Here is a 23461-nt window from a genome sequence, read left to right as displayed (position 1 = left end):
CTCGGGGGGATGTCTGACTGCCAGACATCCCTCTCACAATCTGGGACCGCTGGCTCCTAACTGCCTACCTGCCTGATCGCCCCAACCACCTCTGCCTTGCCCCTGCCACCGTGGCTTTGTCTAGAAGGATGTTCGGAAGACATCCGGTCTATCCGGTCTAATTAGCATATTACCCTTTTATTAGTATAGATTGATTTAAGAGAGGAAGGGAGAGGGAGAGAGAGATAGAAACATCAGTGATGAGAATCATTGATCGGCTGCCTCCTGCATGCCCCCCACTGGGGATTGAGCCTGCAACCCGGGCATGTGCCCTGACCGGGAATTGAACCGTGACCTCCTGGTTCATAGGTCACCACTCAACCACTGAGCTTTGCTGGCCGGGCCCAATTTTATTTTTTAAATGATTACAAATAGAAAAGGAGGCAAAAAGCACATGAAAATATTCAGCACATGAAAATATTCAACTATCACCAGTTAGAAGGATCATGGATAATTCTTAGGTCCTTCAATAGATTTTTACATATTTTTAGAAGTCTTTATAATAAACATTATTTTAATCATTAGTGACAAATAAGATTGTATCATAAGATGAAACAAATCAGCAGCTTAAAAGCTAATATCCTTAATGTCGGAGAACAATAAAAAACACACAATAGAAAACGGAGGCAGTGCAGGGCACGCGGGACCTGAAGCACGTGGCCGCAAGCTCCAGCTGACAGACTCGCCCTGCTCACCGGGACGGCTGGACTGTCCCAAGGAGCAGATGGCCCAGCTGCACAACCTGGTGCAACATGGTGACTTCCCTCCTCTGTCTGTGTGCGGACCATGAGGTGCTCATAGAAAGACAAGAATTATGTGTGTCCTATGTGAACTTCATGGTGTTGAGAATTGCACATGAGATCATCACAGCTCCATCTAAAAAGAAAATTGAAATTAGCACTATGGCAAGCAACTACCACCTTGTAGTTAATCCCAGAGATGCTGGAAAGAGTGACAGGGTAGCAATTCGCATGTTGAAAACAGTGGCACAATCACAGCAACTTGAAACAAACTCTCTAGGAGACTTTAAAGTGGTTTGATTGGCAGAGGTTGACAAACATGCCTTGCGTAGAACCATGGGCAAGTACATGTCCACCTGCAGACTGATCTCGTGTTGCAATTCTGCATCTAAAGTCGTACCACCTGCTCATAGTAGGTATCTGGCTGTTCGTGTGCCTGCTCCCAGCCTTTGCCATGTGTTACCTACCATGTGCAAGGAGGAAGGTCTGAATCTTCCTGCCCTGCTGGCTCACAGACTTGCAGAAAAGTCCCGCGGAAGGCTCAGAAAAGCCCTATGTATGTGTCAGTCTGTAGAGTCCAATCATGTCGTTTTGCTCCAGATCACGAAGTCCTGGAAACAGATGGGGAGATGGAGCTGAGGGAGACTGCTAGTGCTATTGTCAGCCAGCAGACTCCACAAAGGCTCCTTGAAGTTCATGGAAGACTCTGTGAGCTTTTAGCTCCTTGTATTCCTCCTGAAATAATAATGAAGGGCCTCTCTCAGAACTTTTGCATAACTGTGATGGACAGCTGGAGGGAGAAGTGGCCCAGATGGCAGCTCACTATGAACATCGCCTACAGCTGGGTAGTAAAGCCATTTATCACTTGGAAGGTTTTGTGGCCAGATTCATGGCACTGCATAAGAAGTTCATGGAGGGTGGATTAGAAGGCATGATGCTCTGACATCTTTCAGTAACTCTTCCTAATGTTTCTCAGTATCAGCATTTATATTCACCTTATACTGGAAGAGCTGTAAGTAAAACAAACTAACTTTACTTAACAAAAAAAGAAAAAAAAATGAGGAAATCATAGAATAATTCATAGAGAAAAACAATACCAAGAAACATATGCTAGGAAATGTCAACTTTACTAGTAATCAAAGAAATGCAAATTAAAATAACTCTTTATTCTTGTCACATTAAGACTTAATTCTTCTAGAGTGAAATTGAGACTGTCACATTGCTGGAAGGAATGTAAACTGGTTCAGCTTTTCTGAAAAGCACAAACAAGAACTTTAAAAATGTTCAGAACTTTTGACTCAGTAATCCAATAGTAAGATATCTAGCGTAAGGAAATCATATCCCCTCCCACACTGATAATCCTATAAAATAAAAGGCTAATATGCAAATCAACTGAATGGCAGAACAACTGGTAGATATGATGTGCACTGACTACCAGGGGGCAGACGCTCAACTCAGGAGCTGCCCCCTGGTGGTCAGTGTGCTCCCACAGGGGGAGTGCTGCTCAGCCAGAAGCTGGGCTCAGGGCTGGCAAGCATAGCAGTGGTGGCCGGGAGCCTCTCCCACCTCCGCTGCAGGTGGGCGGTAATGAGCGAGGAGTCCCGGACTGCGAGAGTCCCGGACTACAAGAGGGATGTCTGTCTGCTGGCTTAGGCCTAATCCCTCCGTCAGTCAGACATCCCCTGAGGGGTCCAGGCCTCTAGTGGTCTATATAAATGGATACTTACTAAAGCACCATGTATAACAGAGAAAAAATAGAAATAACTTAAACATTTAACTTTAGGGAAATAGATGTTATATCTATACATTGGAACATTATGCTACCATCAAATATAGTATTTTTTAAAAGACATTTATTAAGATTTATCAGAAAATGGCCACTCAATAAATTGTTAAATATAAGGTGAAGTATATAAAAAATGAAAGATATAGAGTATTATACCAGTCACATTAAAAAAACATAATTGTTGGGGAAATGCACCAGATATTAGCAGTGATTATTTTTGTGGTAGGATCCGAGAGGTTTGGAGTGCAGTAGAGCCACCCGGATGCGTTATGTCAGTGTCAGTTAAGGAGGAGCTTGGCAGTGTGTAATAGGGGCGCTTGTAGCCTCCTTTAAAATATTTCTTTCCTCAGAAACATTAGATGCTTATTTTTCACATAGAAATGTGCTTGATAGATATGTTAATTAGCTGGATTGTGGTGATTATTTCACAATGTATACATATATTAAAACATCAAATTGTACACCTTAAGTATATATATAACTTCATGTTAAAAACAAGTATACAGTTGTGTACATATGTGCAGTTATATTTATCCAGTTATATAAAATATATGCAATTTTTATGTGTTTAAAATGACCAAAAACTTTTAGCCATTTTTTCAAAAATGTGGATGTAATTTCCCATAGCTATTTGAATCAAGCAAGCAGGCTAGACAGTATTTTCTAGAAGCACCTGTCGACAGGTGATGAGTGCAGTCATGTCATGGACTTAGCAGTTCATATTCATCTCGATCGGGGCCCTCAAGTCCTACCCTCGCCAGAGCCCTGGCCTTTTCCACAGTTACTCATGGCAGTTGCTCTTTGATTTTCTCTTAATACTAAGTAAATTGATATAAAGATGTTAGCTTTTGTAAGTATTTCTAGAGTGATACAATGAAACGATAGTGATGTTTTTAAATGACCATGGGTAAAATAGTGGCTGTCCATTCTGAGGTCATTTATGTGTCTACCCATTTCATTAAACCCATCTCAAAGGGACTCTCCCTGCTGTGCCCTGTAATGCATACAGACTTGTCATACACTGTCTTGGTCAGCAAGCATCTTCTCATTGTTAACCTCAGTGTTGAAAAGAAAATTGCAGTGTGACAATGTAATTCATGAGTTTTTTCTATATAATGTATTTCTATTTTCCAATGTCAAAATAGACTTCAATTTGTGTCTTTTCAACCGAGGTCAGTGGAGGGACCTCTTGCAACTAGCTTTGTAGACGGTCAGTTTGGCTGGATAAATGCAGTGTTGTCATTTCAGTGCAGCTGTGTGAGGAATAACAAATTGAAGTCACTTAGCTTCAACGGAACTACAGAGCCGATTGAAAACAATGTGCTATATGAAGATGTTAACAGAGATTAATTTGAGTTTGGCAGGAGCACAGGGTTAACATCTGCTATCACATGTTTGAAGCACAAATATTTCCTTCCAGGAAATAAGTTAACATCGAATTTCATTTTCATGCGACATTTGTAGGTACTCCCCCTTCCTATAGTAAAAGAATCTGAAACAATCCATGAGGGCATTACACGTAGTCTTTAAATTAAATGGTTTTCAACTTTGAAGCGACACTATAATCAGTAATCTACAGTAGAACCAGAAGACTGTTTTGTATCAAATTTAATTTAAATCAAAATATAGATGTTTGCATTGGTTTGATATGAGAGCCAAACATATAAATTGAGGGAGTGATGTGATCTGTTCTCTTAGGAAATATTATGCAATGATTTTTCTCCCTAAAACACAGAAGAGGTTGGTGTTATTTGTCACTATTAGTTGCTCTCATAAGTTGAAGAAAGGGGTAGAATAATAATGAGTCTAAACTAAGTAAAATCAGTTCCACATTGCCTAGTGATGATATCTTTATGATGGTGAGGTTGGAAGTAGACTTTTCAGATTTTGTCAGACACCCCTTGACATGCAATAATTATAAAGTGAGCCACATATTTACAGGAAATAAGTGTGACATTTTCCACTCCTAACAGCTGAGTTGGTGGCTTGCAACATTATTGGCATGCTGTGTCCAAATAAATTATACATTTCAGCATATAAATTCTTGATTTAGTGTAGTGTCTTAACAGCTCAAGGATAGGTTGGAAAATGAAACCTTTATTTCTCTGGCAAATATTTGCAAAGTGGAAACATCTGTTTCAATTGTTGTGGGACGATTTATGCTTGTTGTGTGGCAGTTAGGAGGCCAGGGCATTTTGTAAACCTTTCCGAGAGTTAACATTTTTTGCTTCCTCCTGCTCACCCCAAACTTTCTCCATAGCCTTGGCCGACCAGCCAGAAACTGTTCTTTGACATCGTGACTGCCTTTGCGGAAACCTTTGTAATTATCACAGCCCAAACATTCTAAAAACTGTTTGCTCAGACCTTTTCCAGATCTCATAACTGGCCCCTTTAAAGAGACCGTTTATCCCTGACGCGTATCACCAGCGTCATTACAGCCTCCGTAAACCGTGCGTACTGATGGAAAAGGAACTCTTTTTTTTCATGTAAAATCATAGTGGTTTGATATTTCCAGGCCCTATTTATTTATTTACTTTGAGTAATCACATGATGAGGGAGAAAAAAGTCTAAAATCAGCATACTCAATTTCATATTGTTCCAAAAGCTGTCTTTTTCATTTGATTCTAGAAAATATAACAGAGATACCGAACTCTTAAGCCCACCATTGGCCTTGTTGCTGGGACAGATGAGTGCTTGGTTTTCCACTGGCGTTTCGTTGTGGCTCTTTTTCCAAATTACAAGCGGACTCTAGCGAAAACATGAACAGAATCAGGTCGTTGATCCAGTGAAGGTGGAGCTGTTTCAGGGGCAGGTGTAGCAGGAAAGGGCAGGGGGTCCTGAGAACACCAGGGGATGGGATGGGCATTACGAAGGACACACAGGAGGGCCCAGGCGAGCGGTCTCTGATGGTCTCTCTGGGAAGTGGAACAGGCTGAAGGGGACAGACATCCCCACTTTCGAGAGTTTCACCGAGACCAGTGCTTCCTGTGTGAGGCTTGGCTGTATTTCCAGGGTTATGTCGACACAGTCTAATCCACAGAAGGTACGTGTGCGTTTGTGTGTGTGTGTGTTTAAACTTCAATATATTGTTATTGATTTTAGAGAGGAAGGGAGAGGGAGAGAGATAGAAACATCAGTGATGAGAGAGAATCACTGATTGGCTACATCCTGCTGGGGCTAGAGCTGCAACCAGCATGTGCCCTGACCAGGAATGAACCGTGACCTCCTGGTTATAGGTCGATGTTCAACCACGGAGCCACACCAGCTGGGCAGAAGTGTATGTTTTGACATAAACTGATCCATTCTCTGGGAAGAGGCTCGCATACCTATGTGTGAGTGACCTCTTCAAAAAATAAGAAGCGCAATGTCTTTTCCCTAAAGAACATGGAAAAAGCAGAAAACTTTCCTTATCCTTCACAACGGTACCCTCAGGACTGGCCTTGCTGTGTAGCATATGTGCCAGAGAATGAGAATGTAATAGAAAAGGAGGGAAAGTGTGGGGGGAGACATGTTTTGTAAAGTTTTAAGATAGGAGTACTAGTAATTTTCTCTTAAAAAATGGTGCTGATTAACTTTTGATGACTAGTGATGAAAAAGCAGACGGAAGTGTTTGGGAGATGTTACGACTGTTCTTTCTATGAGAAGGGGGGAGCTCTGCCTAGCGCAGGGACGAAGGGCGTCTCTGAGGCCAAACTGGTGAAAGTTACAGGAACTAATGACTTGGGTGAAAAGTGGGGCAAACTGTAGAAATCACGTGTGTTTTCGTAAATGTGCCTTCGCTCCTGCGATGTGTCTCTTAGTTCCCTCTAGTGGCGTCAGAGGGACATTTTCTTACGTAAGTTGGTGCCCTCCCCAGGGGACCAGCATTTTCAAGCTGCTGCTTGATATACTTACTAATCTACAGGGTGATCAGCGAAAGTCCATCAGACATGCCTCATGAATATCACTTCAACCGCACGGCTTCTGTTCAGAATACTAGATTGGAAGGAAAGGCTGTTATCATTCATTTCATTTCCTGAGATTAAGGAGTTATAGTTCTTAAGAATTTCTTATGCCTTAGAGCTGACTTAAGAAGAAACTTAGTATGTTGGCAAACTGGTGTAGGAATGTATCTGGTGTGAATTAAGCATCACCTGTTTTTAAAGACTTGTATTCACACATGTAAAAATTCTATTCTGATATGCTTGAAAAGTGACAAATACTTGGTAATCAACAAATTAGTGTGTGTGTGTGTGTGTGTGTGTGTGTGTGTGTGTGTGTGAGATGGAGACTGAGTACTGATGAAGCATTTCATGGAAATCTAGATATTTTTAGTCTTTGATTTGTTTTGAATTTTTGTCCCTCATTATTAACTTCTATTCTTTTTCTTTTTGCAAATGTGATAAATATGTCTTTTCTGTCTTAAGAAAATGGGAGCAAAGAGTATAAAGATCAATAATTACAAAAAACCCCGAGAAGTATAAATAGCAATAATTTTCAAAGAAGGCATCTAACTTCAACATGGATTAGATGGTCAGAGGCGTGCTTTTGACAATATTCTACTAAAGAATTCCTATCAATAGAGCAGAGAATTCTTACCTGAGGGTCTAGGCGTATAACCTGGAGAACACTACCTTTCACCTTCAGATTTTTATCACACATAGAAATGAACATAGAAATGATAACCTTTTTAATGGAAGACCTTTCTGAATGTAAAATTGTATAAGCTCATTGTAGAAGTTTTGAAAAATACAGAAAATATAAAGAAAAAATCACCAATCCCCAAAATCATGACACTGGATTTATTTCCTTAAAATCTCCTTTTCTGTGTGCTTTGTAATTTAGATGACATCTATATTAACATTTGCTCCCAACTATATTTTGTAACAAGTAAACATTTCCTATCCTTTACTGACTATATGATAATCTATGCTGCATATGTAGCTTAATTCACTTTTTGGTATAATTGCCCATCACTCAAGTTTAAGCAATCATGTTAATCATGTGTTTAGCCTTTCAAATTGTTTTCTGTTTTATATGATTTTATATTATACTGAGTGTAAAAACTATTCTTCTGAAAGTGAGTTAGCACGACCACGCTCCCTGAAGATATCAGTAATTTGCAAGTGTGTGGGTGTCCCGTACCTCCAAGAGATTTTGTGTAAAACACTGCAGCTCTGTATTCATTTGCTTTCTTTAAAGTCTACCAACTTTTCAAGTGACTTGCGTCTGGTGTCTTAAAGTCACAGCACAGTGAATAGCACTTGATGAAATAGGAAGACTGTAGTGGGGTTTTGGAGAGCAACCTCAGCCTCGTATAGGTCATTTCCATGGTGAACCTTTGTTAGCCAGTTAACTGCCATGGTATTTTGAATTTAATTTAAAAAGGTGTGCCGCTTGCGGCTATAGGCACTCATGGCGTACAGACGGTTAAGGCACTGGTTTTCACATCCTTTTCTGCAGAGTGCATGGTGGGTTATTGGTGACAGAGCACACCTGTCACCTATTTTTCTCCTCGTTCAAATTACAGACCCTCTAACAGGGCTGGGCATTAGGCAGTCATGCTCGAGGCCCCCATCTTACTCTGGGCCCCGTGGGCTCTTCCACAACGGCATGTGTTTCAAGCATTGCTGACTGTGTGATGACAGTGAACAAACAGCTATTTTTTTTAAATGTGCTGTTTCTTTGTTGTATATTCTTATGTGACTTCCTCAGGAACAACAGTGATAATGATGATAACGGCTATCTCTTATTGATCCTATACAATGTGCCAGGCATTGGTCTCCATGCATTATTGACGTTATCGCCTTTGAACCTGAGGGCCCAAAGTTGGCGCCTTGATTATTTCCATGTTACACATGGAGAAAAGTGAGGCATAGAATTTTTGAGTAGCTTTCCCCCCTATGACAGAGCTAAGAAAGGACAGCATGCTTTGTACCCAGACTGTCTCCAACTCCCACTGTACCATTCTGCCTCCTTACAAAGGTCATTGAAAGCAGACTATTTTAGGGAGGTACGTCATCTCAGAAGGCCACCTTTGAGTCTGTAGGTGCTTTTGGTAATTAAGCTCCTTTTTCTGATCTTCACCCACCATGGAGTCCTATGACCCTGTGTCTATCACAGCATCTGTCCATGAGTGAAGTGAAAACTCAGGGTAAATTGCTCGGACTTTATGGAAGAAGCAAGTCTCAAGCAAGAATCAGTGGAAGAATGAGGGAGGAATTTAGCAGAGAATATTTGGAAGAAGATTCTACTTTATCGATTTAAATAAAATATGCTCATGTTGGAATTGGCAAATTAAGAGTAAAGTTACACTCAGAAGTTTTGCTTTGATTAGAAGTGGTACATCTTTCTTGAGAATTAATGAGGTTGAACAAAGTTGGAACTTGAATTTGGCCTCTTAACAAATGCAATGCTACCATATATTTCTTACCAGGGCAAATCACGTGATGATTCAGAAGTGAATTTGGATGGATGGAAATTCATTGACAGGCTATCTTAGAAGTTAGGAAGCATTTATTATTTCACAACTTGCAACATGGCTCTTTCTGAGTGTCCCCCCCCACTCCAGTTCATCTAGAAATTGTTTCAACAATAGGAATTATTGATGACCTTGGGTGGGCCTAATGGAACAATTAATAAAGTAGTCAAATGAATTTATACTTGATTTTAGAAGTGGTCACCTTTTGTCTTTTAAGCACATACCTGGCAATAAGCTCATCAGGAAACACAAAGTGATGGTTTACCAGTAGCCATGAAATCTTTATATCTGTTTCTCCCCCCCAACATTTTACTTATGTTTAAAGAAATCAATGAGTGTTCCGTGAACCCTGACATCTGTGGAGCAGGACACTGCGTTAACCTGCCGGTGAGGTACACCTGCATCTGCTACGAAGGCTATAAGTTCAGTGAGCAGCAGAGGAAATGCACTGGTAAGAGACATTTCATAGGCAACATTATTTAGTTAGCCAATATTTGCACAGTAAGAGCACTTTTTCTGTAATTATTGTAGGAAAATGTTATTGTGTTTAATATTATAAAGTTCTTATCCCTGAGCTAAGGATGCTCAAAAAGAGGTTTTCTTGGGGAGCTGTAACCTCTTGGTTCAACTCTGCCTACTTTGCCAAGTGTAACACAATTACATAAAGGTGAAGTGATTTCCAAAATTTTTTCAGGTAAAATATATAAAATAAGAGTTCTAGAAACAGTGAGCTACAAGCATCTATTTAGCAAAATCAAATTAATGTTAACATACACTGCAATAAAGAATTACATTCTCTAATTGCATAAAATCCGATTTCTAATAGGGATTTCTGAATTGAAAATCACCAAATGCTGACACAAAGTTATTGAGTATGCCTCTCTGGAGAAATGTGTCTCAGAAAGAGCTGGGATGGTGGTGGGATAATTATTTTGATGTGTTAACCCTATAGTTCGTTTTTAGAAACTAAGAGTTATAAAGTGAATAAAAGCAACAGAGGCATATAACTAATTAATACTACTTTAATATGCTAAATGCTGTTAGACAAGATTTGTGACTTTTGTTATTTGGTTTTGTATACGTATGAGGGGATAAGGAGACACCCGCCTGCCTGTTCACACTATGGTTATTTCCCTTTCATTTGCATACACTGTGTGTGTGACTAGAGCCATAAAGTATGAAGTTGAAAGGGCAAGCGTGCTCCACCTGTGTGTAGAGCGGGAGAGTCCCTTTCACGCCACTGGGCCTGTCCCTGCGGTCCCGGTCTGGGAGTAGCTCGGCGAATTCCAGAGCTTAGATGAGTCCAGTAACCCGGCAGGTCCTTCTATGTTGACCTGAAACCTGTCTCTTTGAAACACCAGAGTCACGGTTGTAGTTTTAGCTTTTGAAGCAATATGCACAGTGCGTATTCCCTCTTCCCTGGAACAACCCTTCAAGTGTTTAAGGAGAGCAGTCATGTCTCCTTGTCCTCAGCGATGAAGGCTTGTGGGACACGGGAGTCGGCTGGTGTTGCACCAACAAAGAGACGGAGAATGTCATGCTCCAGTTCGCTGATCCTTTGATCCATCATTCTCTTGACAGATATTGACGAGTGCACGCAGGCCCCACACCTCTGCTCCCAGGGACGCTGTGAGAACACTGAGGGAAGTTTCTTGTGTATTTGCCCAGCGGGATTTATGGCCAGTGAGGAGGGTACTAGCTGCATAGGTAATGGCAGTGCTTCCTGTGCCTCAATTCCCAGGTCTGCCTTTGTGCCTCCCCTAAGATCCCGTCCGTTCTCTGCTTAGTCAGACAACACCTGCCATGACATAGCAATCTGCTAGATGCAGAAAGATATGAAACTTGAGTTCTTTTCCTCCAATCCTTTTTATTTTGCATTTAAAATTTTTTTCGATGACAGTTGACATTCGTTGTTAGTTTTAGATGTATAGCCTAGTCGTTAAGAGACATTTATGTAACTTTTGAAATGATCTCCCCTATAAGTCTAATACCTAGCCAGCAGCATACATAGTTATTAGAATACTAGAGGCCCGGTGCATGGATTCATGCACCAGTGGAGTCCCTCCACCTGGCCTGCAGGGATCAGGCCAAAATCGGCTCTCCTACAATCCCCTGAGGGGTCCTGGATTGTGAGAGGGCGCAGGCCAGGCCAAGGGACCCCACCAGTGCACAATCGGGACCATGGAAGGGCTCCAGGGCATGTCTGCCCCTGTCTTGCCCAGTTCTAATCTGGGCCAATGATCAGGGCGGCCAGCCGGGGAGGGACAGTGGGAGGTTGGCCGGCTGGGGAGTAACTGTAGGAGGGCTCCAGGGCGTGTCTGGCCCATTTCGCCCAGTCCCGATCAGTCGGATCCCAGCAGCAAGCTCACCTATCGGTTGGAGCGTCTGCCCCTGTTGGTCAGTGCGCATCATAGCAACTGGTCGAAGGAATGGTCGGACACTTAGCATATTAGGCTTTTATTATATAGGATTAGTTCTCTGACCCCTTTAAACGAAGAGTGTCAAGTGTGCACAAAGACCAGAGGGGTTAAATGTTTCTTTTGGATCCCACACAAATCAAAACCACTCAGGTGATAGCAGGAATCAGTTATTTCATTCTTAAACTATACAGGGAGAGGTTTGAAATTATAGTTTGGGAAATAACCCTCGCACTGTTTCTGCTTTCCATAGATGTTGATGAGTGCCTGCGGCCGGACGTGTGTGGGGAAGGCCACTGCATCAATACTGTGGGGGCCTTCCGGTGCAAGTACTGTGACAGCGGGTACCGCATGACCCCCGGAGGACACTGCGAGGGTGAGTGTGTTGCGAGGCGGCGGCTGCACCACTTCTGAGGCTGAGTAAGCCTGACTGCAGTGCAGGGCTGGGCGCAGGGCCTGTGGCTGACGGGCCCCCCGCCTGGTATTTCCCTCTGCCAGTCTGTGCATGCCACCAGCTCGTCTCAGCGCCGCCCGCCTTCTGGATTCGCAGCCTCTTTGTCTCACTTCCGTGGCTCTGTCTGGATTATTTTCTATCTTTATGCTCTTTCTTACACACTTCAGTATCTTCCTTCGCTGGTATTTCAAGTGAGGTCACATTAGAACAATTATCGCAGAGTTCATGCAAACCCAGACTTAATTACAGTGTCTGGGTCCTTCGCGTGAGGACACGGTTCGGGTGTAACCACCTTTGATTTTTTTGTGTTCTTGACCTTTTCACCTGGATCCGTTCCTTTGTCTCAACTTGTTTCTTTCACGTAGATTTTGGGACTTGCTTGCAGACTCCCCACAGAAGCTCTGTCTAATCCACTGTAGGTCACATTCCAACAGCGCCAGATAAAAATGCCTTTGTTAATGACCGCAGCCATAAATTGGCGCTCCTTACAAAATGTTTTGAAACATTTTTATTTTTTTTAAGAGGGACATGATTTATTTTATTCATTTTAATGTTTTTATTTATTTCAGAGAGGAAGAGAGAGGGAGAGAGAGATAGAAACATCAAAGATGAGAGAGAATCATTGATCGGCTGCCTCCTGCATGCCCCCTATTGGGGATTGAGCCCACAACCCAGGCATGCGCCCTTGACCGGAATCAAACCTGGGATCCTTCAGTCCACAGCCCGACACTCTACCCACTGAGCCAAACCAGATAGGGCTGAAAAGTTTTTATAGCATGGTCAAAGTAATGAACAATTTCACATTCTCATGTTTGGGTCCAAATTGCACACAGGTTCTTTTTGAAACCCTGATGGTACTTTTCCCTTTAATCATTTTCATAAAGAAAACAGCATTACCCTGATCCCCAAACCAGACAAAGACATTAAAAAAGAAAATTACATTGAACTTTGGCTTAGATCCTGCCATGGAAACATGAGGGTGAAGGTGCAGGGGTCTCTGAGCTAGTGCTTAAGGAGCCCAGATGTGGGGGTGGAGCTGGGGCCCTGGGGTTCCCTGCCCGGCTGCCCGAGGACCAGCCTCTTTTCTAACATGGCTGGGCATCCAGAGGGAGGGAAGGAGGTAGACGGGTTGGGGTGGGCTGCTCTCAGCTGTCCCTTGGCGTCTGCAGATTGGTTTTCTTCACAGTCCTATCGGCCCAGGCCTGGAGGGAGAACTAATTAGACAGTTTTTGGCAGCCTGCGCCTGCCTCCTGCTGGCCTCTTGCCTTGGCCCCTTCGGTTCTAATCGAGAGGGAAGTGGGAACAGGGTCCGTTACCGGATCTCTGGTCAACTCGAATAAGAACAGAGCCGTGAACTGTCCCCCGAGGGCCGAGGGACACGGTGGAGTGCAGGTGTGATGTGTCCCCACTCTCCTCTTCCCGGGAACTCTCTCTCTCCGTTTGGAGAGGCAGGGTGGACACAAGAGAAAGAGGAACTGTGGCATCAGCTCACGACCCCCACAGGTAGTGACTGTCTGCTTGGGAGTCAGTGACTTGGCCCCTTTGAAAGTTACTTCTTCCTCTAACATGGCCGCTGAGAAGTTGACTCTTCAGGGTTGCTGAGACTAGAAATGTGTGTTGCGGTAGCTTATATGGTGCCGGTCACCTTATTAGTTCTGAGGAAGCGTTTGTTTCTTAAACTTTGCCCTTCTCTGATGCCTTTTCTTTGTATGTAGATCTTCTCTGTACATCTCTAGTTGTGGGAGTACTTAAAAAAAAGGGTGTGTGTGTAGGTATTTGATAAGCATTTATATGCAAAGCAGCACTCCCCAAGGAGGTCAAATGTGGATCTTTATGTTCTATGTACAGTCTCAGAATGAGAAGACCAGACATTGAAACAATAACTGTAGCATAAGGATGGAGAGTGGGAAGGAGGAGAAAAGAAATGTTGTAAGTCCACGGGAAACAGGAGACTTTTCGGTAATATTCAATGTGTGCAGATTATTTAACAGAAATATTACCAGAGTTCCCTGTGTAAAAAAACATATACTTCTCCCCCCATGAAAAGGCTTGAGGAGAAGAAGGAGCCAAAGAACATGGCTGTTTGCTAATTTTGTCATGGACCCAACCCAAAGGTCCCCGGGCTCCTGGCTCACGGAAGGTTTTCTCAGCTGTCCCTGACAAGGCTGCTTTCAAACAGCGCCAGTCTCCAAGGAGCCTATTGTAGTTCACAGACATTATCTCATGCGTCCTTACTTTATTCCGTTAAGATATTACCAGTCAGGTAGTCCCTGATGCGTAAATGAGGGAACAAGAGAGCAGGTGAGGGCAGCAGGAAATTCAGGGATGTTATCTGGTGTTGCTCAGTTGTTGCACCTTATTTATCGGACCAGCCGCCCTCGGTGACCTTCTCTGACTTAGCAGTTGCAGTTCTGTTTAAAAAAACATCCCATCCAGAGAATAATGTCATGCTGTTTGGAAAGTGAAACTGGCGAGCATCATCTTTTTGTAGAACAAGAAGTCCCAGAACATCTGACCTAAAAAAAAAAACCCACACACACAAAACCACTGTGTGTCATTGTCTATTGGCAAGAATTTTTCACCGATAGGAAAAATAATTACAATGCTGGCCTGGTGTTCATTCTGTTACTATCGTCTTCAACTCTTTTACTTCAAGCATTTTTTTTACACACATCCGTGGGTATGTCATGGGAGATCATTTTAAAGAACTTACCAGAATGAAGATGTCAAATGCCCATGCCTGTTCTGTGTATCCATCACGGATTTCTTTCACTTTTCAGCTTATGTCCTGAGATATCTGTCTATAGTTGAAGTATGATTAGAGATCTTCTATACATTTTATACCGAGACACTTAGATATTAAATCCACTCACTGAAATTCAAAAAAATCCAACTCCAGAAAAACACTTGCTGTAAATATATCCTACGTCCTTCCCCCATTTTGTTTAACTATTTTAAAAAATGCCTCAACCTATTGGAGTCATTATCTCTGCCACAGTCCCAACCGTATTTAAGGTGTTTTGTCCTCATATGGAAGAGAACAATGATTAGTAACATCAGTTAGCTGTGAACGTGAAAAGAAAGGTGTATTTTTATCAGAAAATACTACCAATGATCTTATCACCATGTTTGCTGGGAAATCTTGAAAGTATGTGATGAGTGCATTCTCTTCTAGTGTTTTTTTTTTTCTACTTCCAAGGAATTCCTAGCATATGAAAGGTTTTAAATTATTTAAACCCAGGATGTTTTGGGGCCCATTAGGCCAAAGTGAGGATTTCCCCAGAGCGTCAAGTGTCTGTAGCGCTGACTTGTCGCTGGGTGGATATACAGGGTGGGGCAAAATTAGGTGTACAGTGGGGAGTATTTGAAACACATAGTTTATTCTTGTATTCACTATGGTATCATTTTCCACATGGACAACGGTAAGCCTACTTTTGCCCTACCCTGTATGGCTTTTTCCTGCTCACCCCTATTCTCTCTCTTTTTTTTTCTGGCAAACTGCACACTTGCTTGAAAGGTTTGATGTCCAGAAAGTTGCCCTGGAGACGTTGCAAGCTCCTAGACTAGGGAGTTCAGGCCCTGCCAGTTGGAGAATTGGGTCCCACGACATCCTGGGAATGTGTGTAAATGTTTCGGTCAAGGTGTACCTGGCCGTGCATGAGTGCTGTGTGTTTATAGACCTGTGTCACTTAGCCGGTTGTTTTCCCCACCAGATAGGGCAGGCATTTCCCCCCTTAATCACAAAAGTGTTTGCTGTAGTATCCTGATAAAATGTCTGTGACCTAGCTTTTTGATTTTTCAGATATTGATGAGTGTTTGAGTCCAAGTACTTGTCCAGATGAGCAGTGCGTGAATTCTCCTGGATCTTACCAGTGTGTTCCCTGCACTGAAGGGTTCCGAGGCTGGAATGGGCAGTGTCTCGGTAGGTACCACAGAGTTCTTATCATATAGTTTTATTTCTTCTGTCCGGCCTGTTTTCTGACAGAGTGGTGTAATGCCAAATGAGCCCTCTTTCAAAATAAAATATAAATAAATACACACATATGGAATGTAACAAAATATTATTCTAAGACAACTTCAAAGAAAAGTTCTAAGTAAGTTTCAACCATGGAGAAAATAAGGAAGTGAGTGGCATAAGGAATGTGGGATTTTTACATGCAACAAATAATCCTGCTGGAAACACATTGTTACCTGATGTGTTAAATAACCAAAACTAAATAAAATAATCGCCACAGGGAGAACGGTGGAAAGCAAAATACTTAAAAAGTGAGAAAAGGCATAAGAAGAAGCTGTTAGAGACCACATAGAATTAGGAAACATACAAACACAAACTTGCAGCAGAAATAGCAGATGCAGAAAGGGAAATCTTGATTGATTGCTCATGTCCCTTATATAATACATTTATTCATTTAAGTATTTAATATATAGTACCTGCATCAGGCACCGAGAGAGATCTGATACACTTGCTTCGGTTCTAATTACACGGGCTCTCACTAGCTGTCTCCTTTCGTGGCCTCCCTTGGTGTTTCTGTCTACCATACAATCTTTTCCTTAAAAGTTGAACTCTTTTTCACTCCATGCCAGACTCTGAACTTTTCTTTCATTCATTCCTTCTATCCTTTCTTTCACAAATGCTAGACAACTTACTATATATGCTCAGAGTTGTACTGAGTGCCGGGGTACATCAAGTGCCTTTTTCAAGGAACTTACTGTCCAGTGGGGAAAATGGGTAACCACCCAGATATCTCATAAATCAGTGCAAATGCACAGCTGATAAAAGTGCTAGAAAGGGATGGTTGTGTGACACGACAAGAGCCTGTGCTATAATGAGTTGCCTCTAGGAAAATTCTTGAGTTAATTTTTAATTGGGGAAGGCGATGGGAGGGAGAACGTTTTGGACAAAGGAAACAGCATATCTAGGGGGCTTGTAGAAAGAGGCGGTCATGTTCCAGCAGCTGAAAGAACAGTGTGGCTGAAGGACAGAGATCAAGGAAAGATTTGCTGCAGGATGAGGAGTGGAACATTCCAGACCTTCTGGGTCTATTAAAAATGTTGGCCTATTCTTGCAATTCTGGGGAGACACTTAGGTACTTCAGGAAGTGTGGTGTAGGTAGGCCTGGCAAAAACAAATCTCCATTTCAAAGCTTTGGACTCAGCACCAGGCAGCATGAGCTGTACCTGGTGCAGGTGGCCCCAAACCATGAGCCTCATGCCCATGCCAAGAGCGTCTATGAATGGAATTGTGAGATGTTGATCTTCGGGGAGAAGAAAAGATTTTTTCATTCATTGCTTATTTGATAAGATTTTGTTTATGACGTCTGTGTTGGTCAGAAAGTGCATTTGGTTTTAATTTTCTGATTTGGCATACATTTTATAGTTGTCTATGAAGGTTCCATTCGTGCTCTCATTTCCACATACGGATGGATATTATAACCCAAGAGCAGATCCTGAACTGTACCTTACGTAGCTAAGTGGTGATATAAACGCAGCCCTGATTCATGAATTTGCTAATGGAATGTGACTGACCAAATTGGCAAGTGATTGCTCTTCAATATAAATGCATTTGTCTAGATTGGGTAGTAATAATAATAAATGGCTTCTCATACCTAGATGTATACAATAAATCTAATTGTGGCCACTTTGCTCCAGTTGTAGTGACAGAAACACAGCACCTCATTTAAAAGTAATTTCACTTTGCCAACCAGATTAGTAAAATCATACGCAGAAACATGAAGTCACTGTGCTACGCAACCAAAGTCACACACTTAGCCACTTGTTCTAAGCAATAGCTTTCGTTTTTGCATTCCGAAGGTCATGCATCTCCTATTAAAAGTGGGCAGCGTACTTTTTCCTTCTGCTCTGGGTCAAATGTTGGGCTCTTTGTCATCTATAGATCAAGCTTCTCTGTGGTATAATTGCAGTTCCTTCCATTGCTCAGTTGGACTTGTGCTCATTCTGAATTCCTCATGAGGGCTTTTGCAGATGATACCAAAATGGATTTTCCATCATAATTTTTTTTTATGGCAGTAGAGCTTTCAAATGTTGAAAAGTTGAGTGTGACAGAAAGCAGAAAGATATTGCAATAAACCTTTCTGCTCATATTGAGCCAATGGATGGATTGAATTTTTCTGCTAAACTATGACAGTGCTCACGAATACCCAGCCACTCCTCTTTGTCTCTGTAACTTGTAGAGTTCAGTTCTCACCTTTGTACTTGTGGGACTCCAGAAGGTGTCCTTACTTAATCTTACCTTTGTGTTGAGCTCATGGGTAACACGACTTGATCTATATGCATTCATTTATTTATCAATTGAGTGCCTACTATGAGCCAGGTGTTTTTGTAGACTTTGGGGATGGAGAGTGAACAACGTAAATTCCCTCCTTGCATTGCACTTCTACTGTAGAGCTACTGTGCTTACAAATAAGTAACTCAACAATGAGAAGTATATGGTGTGTCAGATATGATGAATGCCATGAAGGGAAGGAAAGCAGCGTAAGAAAGACAAGGGAGTGTTATAGTTTCTGTGGTGGTCAGAGATCAGTCATTTACAAGGTGTTCCTTGTTAACCATTTGCTTTGTCTCTAAGTTATTTGTGAGTAGTGGCGTTTTATATCCTGTTAGTTCAGATAATTTAGCATACATTGATGAGACTTTTATTGTCCAGCTCTTAATGTATGAGAACAGTAAAGACTTTAAAAAGTTCCCAGGTCTCACTGTTTGAAGAAAAACCCTATACCTGGCATTTGCTAGTGATTACCTATAGAAATAATTGCTACATCACGGGGCTGTTCTGTGCTATATGTCTCATAGTCTCCTTCTTCTACTACCCTGCTCACACTCACTCACTTTTTTAAAGTTATATGATTAAACTTGTATAGTGTTGTGTCGAATATATTTTTACTTGCATTATACTTGGTGTTTGCTTTTTTTGTGTGTACTCTGACCATCTTCATTCTGATTTGGCTCATTTTTATTTGAAATGGTTTAATTGGGAATTAAGAATTGCTTTTTTGACCCTTGTATTCTGCAGGGATTTGCTGCCAGTTACACTTTCTGATTCTTTCACTAACTAAACAGTGGACTTGCTGAAACCATTGATGGCCTGTTTGTCTTCATGCCATGTACACTGGGTCTTACTGATTGATGCTTCTCCTTGGTTGGTGAATTAGGACAGAAATTGTTTGGGGCAGAAACAGGTAAAATGTCAGCAGGTGTTGTCACAGGGAACACACTCTTTCCTAGGGTTTAGCCCAGGACACATAGTCCTTCATTCTCAATAGTTTATTGTCCAATCTCAAAATATCTACCCCTCAATATTTTCTGGCAACTCTTTTTGGGCCTCTGTTAATGTAGCATCTTCTTTCAAGTTGTGGATTTTGGTCCTCTCTTGAGAGTCACTTTCATCATTCAACACTGTACTCCTTGGACCTCACATTCAGCCTGGAGTTGTTGCCCATTCGATCCCCACCTCTAATGACTATTTCAACACCTTGAGTTCTGTCTACTTCCAACTGGCTGCTCCAACCAGGACTTTTCTTGAGGAGAGCCAGCCTGACAGGTACTCAATTTATAGGTTTCTTTTGACTCCTGGAGAACTAGCCTGATTCCAACCCAACTAGATTATTCCCCAAAGGAAATTCTCTCATATTTCGTTGTTTAAAGGTACTTTCCAGTAACTCTGACATAAAGATCACATTTCCCTGAATTTAGGCAGATTGGGGACCATGTGACCGCTCTGAAGCTTAGTTTTAATATCTGTAAAATAGGATTTGAAATACTTTCTTCATAGGGTTTATTGTCAGAATTAAGTGAGTGATATAAAGTGCTGAGTAAGGTGTTTGACATAAAGAAGGACTCCATCAATGTTAGAATTCTTCTTTCCCCCCTGGTACCCTCCCTTTTATCTTCCTTGTCCTGAAATACACACAAGATGGCAGCTGAGCTGACCATCTACCTTTTGTGGTGTGGATATTATAAAATGTCAACATCCGACTTATCCCTAAACCATTATATGCTAAAGGAATCTCTAATCTGTCAGCAAGTTATTGAGCACCTAACTATTTGTCTGCCAGATGCCAGAGAAGATTTGAGACGGTGAAAAAGCAAAATAAAACAAGAGTAGAATGTGGTTACCTGGGGCTGGGGGTGAGGGGTTGGGGAGATGTTTAAAGGTGCAAACTTGAAACTCTTGATAAGTACGTTCTGGAGACCCAGTGCACAGCATGGTGATTGGAGACAGCAGCACTGGATTATAAACTTCAGAGAGACTAGACCTTAATTGTGATAGAGGTGTTAGCTAATGCTACTGTTTCACAACATATAAGGTATCAACACATCCCTTCAACTTATATAATGTTATGTGTCAATTACAACTCAAAGCAAAAAAAATACGTTTGTGAAGGAAACATGCTTGTGTGAGAATAACATCAAAAAACCTCACTTTATGTAGTTTACAAAGGGCTTTGACTTTGTCGTTTCATTTGATCCTCCTGGCAATCATCCCTGTAGTACAGCTAGAGAAACTGATTCCCAAATAGGTTAATAGGCTTGCTCAAGGTCAGAGGTAAGATGTGGCAGGGCTAGGACCAGATCCCAGACCCTCTTTCTCCAAAACAATTTTTTATTTTGTTCTACACAATATCTCCTGTCTCTCTCATGTGCACTCAAGAAAACTCAAGAACAAAACAACATAATTAACATAATAAGGAAAGGAAAGTTCATAGGAAGGAGACGTCTGTGTGGGCTGGAGTTGCCCCTTGCACGATGTAATAGTAACAGCTGGGGGCCGCCAGAGTCAGAGATGTCAGACCTGCCCCATAGATAGCCCGGTTGAGTTTTGCTGAAAGACACGGGTGCTGTTGGAAAGGTAAAGTAAGAAGCCAGTGAGTTGGTGGGATTCGTGGAATTGATCTTCTCGGGCTGACCTTGGCTCCTTACCGGGGATGTGCATAGCCTTGGCTGGCTTCCAGTTCTGAAAAGCAGTGCTGCGTCTTCAAGGACCATATATTTTTGTAGACAGCTCTGCTACTGCATAAATTGGTCAGAACTGACAGCAGGCCGGAGACCCTGAGGACTTACTGTACCTTAAGTGCACTTGCGGTGGTTGGGTCACACTGGCCTAGCCAGCGTCTGTCTCTCATTTGTCAAGTATGTGTTTCTGTCCAGTATGGTCTCTTACCATCTTTAGTATAAAAGACTGTGTGTGAAGAATAGTTAAGGGATCATTGAAGTAATAGCATGTTTGGGGCAAGGAGTAATCCTAGACTTTTATGTAGCTGTAGTGATAGAATAAGATGTCCCCCCCATCCCTTATCAAATGATGCTCATTCATGAAGTCCACATTGGTCACTAAGGAATTAAATAAGGCTGAATGGACACTGAAAAATGCCTGGTTCACAGTGTGGACAAGTTCACCTCCTTGAAAGTACAGGAAGTAATGCAGGCCAATGGTTGCTGGAACCAGTCTTGACCCACCCCAAGGACCTAAGTGAAGTGGAAGGGTGGGTACAGCACAGCCTTGGGCTGACTGGTGTAAAATCAGCCACTGAAAACTCTTTGTGACTTAGAAGTCAGGCCCACCAGGTAGTCTGGTGTGTTCCCAGGATATTAGGAAGGGAAATTTCAAAAGAGTTCCTGACTCAGATGAAATACATCCCAAGGCAGCGAGAGAATTGCAGGTGGGATTGCTGGCCAGCTGGGAGTCATCTTTGTGAAATGGTTGAGGATGGAAAGTTGCCAGAGAGCTGGGGAGAGATTAATGTCCTCATTTCCCCCTAAAGAGGAAAGAAGGTGGAGTCAGGAGCTAATGACCCATGAACTTCAAATTGATCTTGACAAAGAACTGTAGACTACAGGATTCAGGTGATGAGGTGAAGCACTTTTAAATGAAAGCGATGATCATAAGAATCAGCCAGAGTTCAGTCAGGGCAAACCATGCCAGACTGTCTTGAGTGCTTTCTCAGGGAGAGCAATTAGAGGGGTAGATCAGGGGCTACTCCGGGCGTGGCATTTCTGGTTTCAACACGCCATTTGTTACAGTCTGTCAGGGGATTATAGATGAGAAGGATCCATTGGGGTTGGGCAATAGAATAGTGAGGAGGATTCATAAACTTTTGAACTATCATATCCACAAAGTGCTGGTCTCATAAATGCCAACAACTTCCTTACTGCGGGAGGTTTTCATTCATTCATTGAAGCCACGTTTTCTGTGGACACGATGTTTTTCATGATAAAATTCCCTTTTGAACTCATAATGTATAGACAGTGTAAGAATTTGGGTAATGTAGCTCTCTTATAAGGCTGTAGTCTTAGAGTAAGGTGAGTTTTGATCTCCAATATAGACGTTACTGTTTCCCTCTGCGGCGGGGAGGTTGTGAGTGATGGGTGCTGAGGGGGGCAGGGACCACCTTGTTTCCCACGGCATTGATCCTCCCAAGTGTTGGAAGGAAGGATTGCAGGGACCAGCCCTTCTGTCCATACCACTTGAGACCCCGCAAGTTTGTGTCCTTGACCAAACTGAAGAACACTGGGACCCACTGAGGGTTTTTAAATAGAGGAACAACCATTGATTGGATCTGTGTTGTAGAAAGGTTACTCTGGCTGTAGGTTGGGTAATGTTAGAAGAGGGAAAGACTGGAAATAGAGAAATAAAAGGCCATGGCAGTAATACATGTGGGAGAGAATGGTAGAATAGGAATGAAAAGAAAGTGAGGATATTTGAGAGATATTTGGAAGGTAGGATTGATAGGACTTGGTAATAAGTGTAAGAAATCTAGAAAGGATGATGCCCATGCTTCTGACTTGGACACTTGAGAGGGTAGTGACACCATGTACTGACATGGGAGACAGCATTCAGAGGAGGCAGTGGGGAAGGTCAGTTTTGGCCGCGAAGACTCAGAGGTGTCTGTGGGACATCAGGTGGGGATGTCTCGTAGACTGACCTGCTCGATGTAGGGATCTACAGTTGAGGAAACAGGTCTGGGCTAAAGATACAACACTGAGTTTATTTTGCATCCACCAAGTGAGGCCCCATCTAGATACATGTCTTCTATATAGAGATTCTTTTTTAATTGAGATATAACTGACATATAATGCTCTATTAGTTTCATATGTACAACATCGTGATTAAATATTTGTTTACATTGCAAAATGCTCACCACAGTAAGTCTAGTTAACATGCGTCACTATACGTAGTTACAAATTCTTTTTCTTTTCTTTTTCTTGTGATAAGCTACTTTTAAGATCTTCTCTATTGACAGTTTTCAAATATGCAATGCAGTAGTTTTAACTGTAGTCACCATACTGTGCATGACATTCCCAGGACTTACTTTACTTATTTTTAAAATATATGTTATGGATTTTAGAGAGAAAGGGAGAAGGAGAGAGAGAAACATCAATGATGAGAAAGAATCATTGAGCGGATGCCTCCTGCACGCCCCCTATTGGGGATCGAGCCCACAACCCAGGCATGTAGCCTTAACCAGAATTGAACCACAGACCCTTCTGTCCACAGGCCAACACTCTATCCACTGAGCCAAACCAGCTAAGGCTGAATTACTTATTTTA

General features: G+C 42.1%; 1 protein-coding gene and 1 pseudogene across 3 annotated transcripts in view; both read left to right on the top strand.

Annotated features, from left to right (window-relative positions):
- LTBP1 (latent transforming growth factor beta binding protein 1) overlaps positions 1–23461 on the top strand; it is a gene marked incomplete at its 5' end in the record, with an annotated part of 337472 nt that overhangs the window by 227598 nt on the left and 86413 nt on the right. For both annotated transcript variants that reach the window (XM_081101363.1, XM_081101362.1), the window contains 4 exons: positions 9351–9476; positions 10607–10732; positions 11696–11818; positions 15699–15818. In XM_081101363.1, the coding sequence (XP_080957489.1) occupies positions 9351–9476; positions 10607–10732; positions 11696–11818; positions 15699–15818 (495 nt within the window). The remainder of the gene's footprint in view (positions 1–9350; positions 9477–10606; positions 10733–11695; positions 11819–15698; positions 15819–23461) is intronic.
- LOC308526269 (replication factor C subunit 3-like) lies at positions 189–1950 on the top strand (annotated as a pseudogene). The gene has a single exon. The product of its transcript is annotated as a replication factor C subunit 3-like (transcript).

The sequence above is a fragment of the Myotis nattereri genome (assembly GCF_964212035.1).
Source record: "Myotis nattereri genome assembly, chromosome: 10".
NCBI classification, from domain to species: Eukaryota; Metazoa; Chordata; class Mammalia; order Chiroptera; family Vespertilionidae; genus Myotis; species Myotis nattereri.
Note: the sequence above shows the minus strand (reverse complement) of the source record. Positions and strands in the feature narration are given on the sequence as shown.